The sequence below is a fragment of the Carassius carassius genome, chromosome 49 (genome assembly GCF_963082965.1).
Source record: "Carassius carassius chromosome 49, fCarCar2.1, whole genome shotgun sequence".
NCBI lineage: Eukaryota > Metazoa > Chordata > Actinopteri > Cypriniformes > Cyprinidae > Carassius > Carassius carassius.
This window is the reverse complement of record NC_081803.1, coordinates 18,170,360-18,177,366: the sequence shown is the minus strand read 5'-3', so window position 1 is coordinate 18,177,366 and position 7,007 is coordinate 18,170,360. Positions and strand designations below refer to the sequence as shown.

The 7,007-nt window shown below is 41.1% G+C and overlaps 1 protein-coding gene across 1 annotated transcript; it reads right to left on the bottom strand.

Moving 5' to 3' along the window:
- Positions 1–203: 203 nt before the first annotated feature.
- Positions 204–1,301, bottom strand: LOC132132849 (trace amine-associated receptor 13c-like). The gene has a single exon (XM_059545374.1). It carries the CDS (start codon positions 1,203–1,205, stop codon positions 204–206), a length of 1,002 nt encoding a protein of 333 aa, XP_059401357.1. The 5' UTR covers positions 1,206–1,301.
- Between the last annotated feature and the right edge of the window lie 5,706 nt (positions 1,302–7,007).

Below are 7,007 nucleotides of genomic sequence, written 5' to 3'. Positions count from 1 at the left end.
CTGCGTGCCACTGTTGGCACGCGTGCCGTTGGTTGCCAACCCCTGGTCTATATAAACAACTTATAAAACAAGTTACATTTATTTATTTGAGACATAGATTTATTATTAAAATATATATATCAAATGCATTCTAAATGACAATGTATAGTGTACTTTATTAGGAATTGCTTTACTGGTTTTAGGCATAAATAGTGTTAAAGATATCAAGAAGGTTGATTTGTAAAAATATTGACACGAGAGGATGCTGGCCGACATATTCTAAAAGTTAAGATGTATTTAATTGATTTTCTAAACCAGGGGTAAAATAAAGCATATATAAGAGGATACACACATGAGTTAACATATAAGACCCATATTAGACAATAGAGTATGTTCGGTGGGATTGCTGTGTTTTCAGTTAGAGTCAAGATATAGTATGGAATCCAGCAAAGCAGATGAATTGCCACAATGATTCCTAATGTCAAAGCAGCTTTGCTCTCAGATTTCCTTCTTACTGAACCTTCCATTATAAATTTACCACTCTTCATTAGAGAGTTTATGACTTTCACTTGCTTTTGTGCAACATAAAATATCCTTAAATGTAAAATTATGATTAGGGTACAGGGAAACAGGAAGGAAAATATTAAATCAATTACTCTCCATTCAAATGTAAGCATAATAATACATTCACCATAACACACATCTGTTCTGTGTGAGATACTTATTACAATTGCAATATTATAAGCTGAAGAAAAAAACCAGCAAAGAAAGATAATTATTAACATTCTAATCATGGTTATTTTCTGTGGGTACTGTAAAGGGTGACATACAGCCACAAAACGATCAATGGCAATTAAAACTACATTACTGAGGGATGCTGTGAGAAGCAGTCCCATGATTAACATAAACAGTCTACAGACAGTGTCTCCGAAGTGCCAGCAAGTCTCAATCAACTTGATGGCCTGTATAGGCATGACAATTAGTCCAACAAGCATATCAGCAACAGCCAGAGAGAGAATGATCAGGTTGGTTGGAGTGTGAAGCTTCTTGAAGTGAGAGATGGAGATGATCACCAGCAGGTTCAGAAACACAGTACCTGCTGACAGAAGTGAAAAAAACATGTACATAAAATAGTAATCATAACTGGTGCGTTTTCCCTTGATACATGATGAATTGATGTCAGGAAAGCAGTAATGAATCTCATGATCATCTGTATCATAGGCCATGTGTGAGTCTCCTCCTGTTAGGAGTTTGTTCTGCTCTTCTTACTGTCCTTTCTTTTATAATACTCTGGATCAAACCCACCCATCTACCGCCCATTCACAAATGACATAATGGCATGCTTTTCCCCATAAATACACAAATAAATAAATAAAAAAATAAAAATATATATACATCTGCTCAGACTATTCACTTCGTTGAATTCATGCATATATGAATAGCTTATATAGCGTCCAATGATTTTTGTGGTGCATAAAATGCAGACTGAATTGCAGTATGCAGTCATAAAAATGTATTTTTTTGTCCCGATCTTCAGCTGGAGTGCCTATTGTTGTAATTAGTGTTGTTGCATTATGGACTGTATTCGGTGCCACACCAGCAGACTTCCTGTTTGACAGTCTCAGTGTTACTGACCATGGGTTTAGCAGTGTTCAATAAAGAGTACGCTATTTTGGCGTTAATGGTACATTCTATTAATGATAGAGAATAGAATTAAACACCTATGAACTCCATCAGGGGGCACTCCACCTCTGACTCTTGCCACAGAATACAGTTCACACACTGTTATCCTTTGCCGTACTCATCATCTCTGATTACATTCACCTTTGTCTTGTTTCCTCATCAATAGGTCCTTTCGCACCAGGGGAACCTTTTCAAAGTACCAGAACTAATTGTGGAACTACCCACTTTTGGGGGTTTTCTCACTGCCAGAACTGGGTGTGATTTTAGTACAGGGCTGCCTTTTTCAAGAACCAAATTAGCTCTGGAGCAGGATCTAACCAGGACAATCGGTACTATCCATGATGTAAGTAGACATTGATTCGCCAGACGAGTTCGAAAATGCCCTCACCCATCATGATTTAAAATGCAGTGTAAACATACTGTAAACATTGTGTCAACTTATTTTGCAAGTATAATGAACAGCGATAAATGGGAAGACGCTGAAGTGCAGGCACTTGTAGCAAATGTAGTAGTCAAGTCAAGTCAAGTCACCTTTATTTATATAGCGCTTTAAACAAAATACATTGCGTCAAAGCAACTGAACAACATTCATTAGGAAAACAGTGTGTCAATAATGCAAAATGATAGTTAAAGGCAGTTCATCATTGAATTCAGTGATGTCATCTCTGTTCAGTTAAATAGTGTCTGTGCATTTATTTGCAATCAAGCAGTGTTGTAGTCGAGACCTCATTCGAGTCCGAGTCCAGATCGACTCCAGAGAGGGTTGAGTCCGAGTCAAGTCAGAGTTCAGAAAGGGTCGAGTCCGAGTCAAGACCGAGTTCAGAAAGGGTCGAGTCCGAGTCTAGACCGAGACCAGAGAGATTGGCTCTGAGACAAGACCTAAAGAAATCTTCAAGAGTATGTAAAATGTTTGGTGGAAATAAGGGTAAAATGGCCACATAGTATGTGGTGTAAAAGTAATTTTATTAGAATTATGAATTGTTACTTGTCAGTATTAAGTGCTCGTTTTGTGACCATTTTGTCCTACTTTGTAAAAATAACACAGTTGAGAGAAATAATGTAGCAATGTTGCTTTCTGCAAAGCGGGATCACTACAGGCGGATGGCAGGAGGGTAACTTAGCGTAAAATAGAAGCGAGCGGGCGGGTCAAGATGTGGGAGAGAAACTGACGGGAGCCGGACTAAAAAGTAGACTTCTGCGCTGCGGTCGAACTAAGCATTAGCTGATGTGTAAAATGTATGCAAATACAAGAAATTATGAGTTCTTAATCGTAATCTTTCGCTCCACATGTCGATGAAAATTTGAAGTTGTTCCCTTTGCTTCGGTGATTGATGTACCACAGAATTTACATATCCCAGAATGTTTCTTTTTTAAAGTCTTACTGCATACGAACTCTTTGTGGTTCTTATATGCAAACTGAATAATGCTTGATGTAACAGACATTTAAAAAAAAAAAAATCCAGCTGCCTCTGCACTAACATTACGCTAATGTCTCACGCTGTTTTTATACAGTCTATGGTCTCACGTCACAAGAAAATCACCAGCCATTGGATGTGTCAATCATACATCAATTTAAAGAAACATTAACATACAGTAATAATCATGAAATATTTTGATTGGGACTCGAGTGGACTCGGACATAAGTCCGATTCCTAATATGTTCGAGTCCGAGGCAATACCAAGTCAAAATGCACACGAGTCCATGACAAGACCGAGACCATTAAAATACGGTCTCGAGACCGAGTCCAAGACCGAGTCCGAGTCTCGAGTACTCAACACTGCAATCAAGTCAACGATATCGCTATAGATGAAGTGACCCCAACTAAGCAAGCCAGAGGCGACAGTGGCAAGGAACCGAAACTCCATCGGTGACAGAATGGAGAAAAAAACCTTGGGAGAAACCAGGCTCAGTTGGGGGGCCAGTTCTCCTCTGACCAGACGAAACCAGTAGTTCAATTCCAGGCTGCAGCAAAGTCAGATTATGCAGAAGAATCATCTGTTTCCTGTGGTCTTGTCCTGGTGGTCCTCTGAGACAAGGTCTTTACAGAGGATCTGTATCTGGGGCTCTAGTTGTCCTGGTCTCCGCTGTCTTTCAGGGCAATAGAGGTCCTTTCTAGGTGCTGATCCACCATCTGGTCAGGATACGTACTGGATCCGGGTGACTGTAGTGACCCTCTGATATGGATACAGACTGGATCTGGTGGCTACGGTGACCTCGGAATAAGAGAGAAACAGACAAATATTAGCGTAGATGCCATTCTTCTAATGATGTAGCAAGTACACAGGGTGTTATGGGAAGTGTTTCTGGTTCCGGTTTACCTAATTAATGCAGCCTAAAAATCCTTTAACGGATTTGGATATTAAAAGCATATTAGTATGTTATGTGTAAGCCAGGTTAAAGAGATGGGTCTTTAATCTAGATTTAAACTGCAAGAGTGTGTCTGCCTCCCGAACAATGTTAGGTAGGTTATTCCAGAGTTTAGGCGCCAAATAGAATCAGAATCAGAATCAGAAAGAGCTTTATTGCCAAGTATGCTTGCGCATACAAGGAATTTGTTTTAGTGACATAAGCTTCCAGTAAACAGAGACAACAACACACAGACAAAAAAAAAAAAAAATTTACAGGAGAATTACAAATTGGCAAATAAATAAGTGTATAAACAATTGTGCTATAAATGATAATGGAATAGGATTGAGTGAGATGCAGGAATGTTCTAGGATGGAGGGGTAACAAATAAATATAAGGATATTGCACATTTGTGCATAAGCATAAGTTTAAGTGGGAAACATTTAACTGTTCATGAGGTAGATTGCCTGGGGGAAGAAACTATTCTTGTGCCTTGCTGTTCTAGTATTTGCGGCTCTGAGGCGCCGGCCAGATGGCAAAAGTTCAAAGATGGGGTGACTTGGATGTGAGGGATCCAGGGTGATTTTCTGAGTCCTTTTCCTCACTCTGGATGTGTACAGTTCTTGGAGGGTGGGCAGGGGAGCACCAATAATCCTTTCAGCAGTCCGAACAGTTCTCTGTAGTCTTCTGATATCTGATTTTGTAGCTGAACCAAACCAGACAGTAATTGAAGTACACAGGACTGACTCAATGACGGCTGAGTAGAACTGTTTCAGCAGCTCCTGTGGCAGGTTAAACTTCCTCAGCTGGCGAAGGAAGTACAACCTTTGTTGGGCTTTTTTTCACAATGGAGCCAATGTGATTGTCCCACTTCAGGTCCTGAGAGATGGTGGTTCCCAGGAATCTGAATGACTCCACTGCAGCCACAGTGCTGTTCATGATGGTGAGTGGGGAAAGTGCAGGGGGGTTTCTCCTAAAGTCCACAGTCATCTCCACTGTTTTGAGCGTGTTCAGCTCCAGGTTGTTAAGACTGCACCAGACAGCCAGCTGCTCAACCTCCTGTCTGTAAGCAGACTCGTCACCGTCCTGGATGAGGCCGATGACTGTAGTGTCGTCTGCAAACTTCAGGAGCTTGACAGAGGGGTCTTTAGAGGTGCAGTCGTTGGTGTACAGGGAGAAGAGCAGAGGGGAGAGAACACATACCTGAGGGGCACCAGTGTTGGTGGAGCAGCTGTTTGACATGAATTTCCCCAGTCTCACTAACTGTTGCCTATCTGTCAGAAAGCTGGTGATCCACTGACAGATAGAGCTAGGAACAGAGAGCTGGGTCAGTCTGGTCTGGAGGGTTGTTGGGATGATGTTGTTGAAAGCCGAACTAAAGTCCACAAACAGGATCCTCACATAAGTCCCTGTTTTGTCCAGATGTTGCAGGATGAAGTGCAATGCCATGTTGATTGCATCATCCACGGACCTGTTTGCTCGGTACGCAAACTGCAGGGGGTCCAGTAAGGGTCCAGTGATGTCCTTCAGATAAGCCAGAACCAGTTTTTCAAACGACTTCATGACGACAGACGTTAGAGCCACAGGTCTGTAGTCGTTAAGTCCTGTTATCTTGGGTTTCTTTGGAATGGGGATTATGGTGGAGCGTTTGAAGCAGGAAGGAACTTCACACAACTCCAGAGATCTGTTGAAGATCTGTGAAAAGATGGGGGCCAGCTGGTCAGCACAGATTTTCAGACAGGCTGGTGTAACGCCATCTGGGCCTGGTGCTTTTCTTCTTTTGTTTTTCTTGAAGACCTGGTGCACATCATCTTCACAGATTTGAAGAGCAGGAGGTATGGAGAGGGGGATTGCAGGAGGTGTTAATGGTTGTGTAGGGAGATGGTCAGAGTGGGTGTTGGGGGTTTCAAATCTACAATAAAACTAATTCAGGTCGTTAGCAAGTTGTTGATTAGCCTCAGTGCAAGGGGATGGTGCTTGTAGTTTGTGATGGCTCTCAGTCCTCTCCAAACTGAAGTAGAGTCGTTGGAAGTAAACTGGTCTTCCAACTTTTTAGCGTGGGTCTTTTTAGCCGCTCTAATCTCTTTGTTCAGTGTGTTCCGGGCCTGATTGTACAAGACCCTGTCCCCATTTCTGTAGGCATCCTCTTTGGCCTGACGAAGGTGTCTGAGTTTTACTGTAAACCATGGCTTATCATTGTTGAATGTTAAATAAGTCCTGGTAGGAATGCATATATCCTCACAGAAACTAATATAGGATGTTACAGTCTCTGTGAGTTCGTCCAGATCGGTGGTAGCAGCTTCAAAAACGCTCCAGTCTGTGATGTCAAAACAAGATTGTAAATCCTGCTCTGTTTCGCTGGTCCATCTCTTTACAGTCTTTACTACAGGTTTAGCAGATTTTAGTTTCCCTATAGGAAATAGGAAAATGATCTGCCACCCGCAGTTGATTTTGATATTCTAGGTATTATGAGTTTTGAGAACGTAGTGGACATAGAGGATTATAATGTAAAAGGAGCTCATTCAAATACTGAGGTGCTAAACCATTCAGGGATTTATAAGTAATAAGCAATATTTATAATCTATACGATGTTTGATAGGGAGCCAGTGCAGTGTTGACAGGACCGGGCTAATATGGTCATACTTCCTGGTTCTAGTAAGAACTCTTGCTGCTGCATTTTGGACTAGCTATAGTTTGTTTACTAAGCTTGCAGAACAACCACCCAATAAAGCATTACAATAATCTAACCTTGAGGTCATAAATGCATGGATTAACATTTCTGAATTTGACATTGAGAGCATAGGCCGTAATTTAGATATATTTTTAAGATGGAAAAATGCAGTTTTACAAATGCTAGCAACATGGCTTTCTAAAGAAAGATTGCGATCAAATAGCACACCTAGGTTCCTAACTGATGACTAAGAATTGACAGAGCAACCATCAAGTCTTAGACAGTGTTCTAGGTTATTACAAGTACTGCCAGTTGTTGTTGGAGATT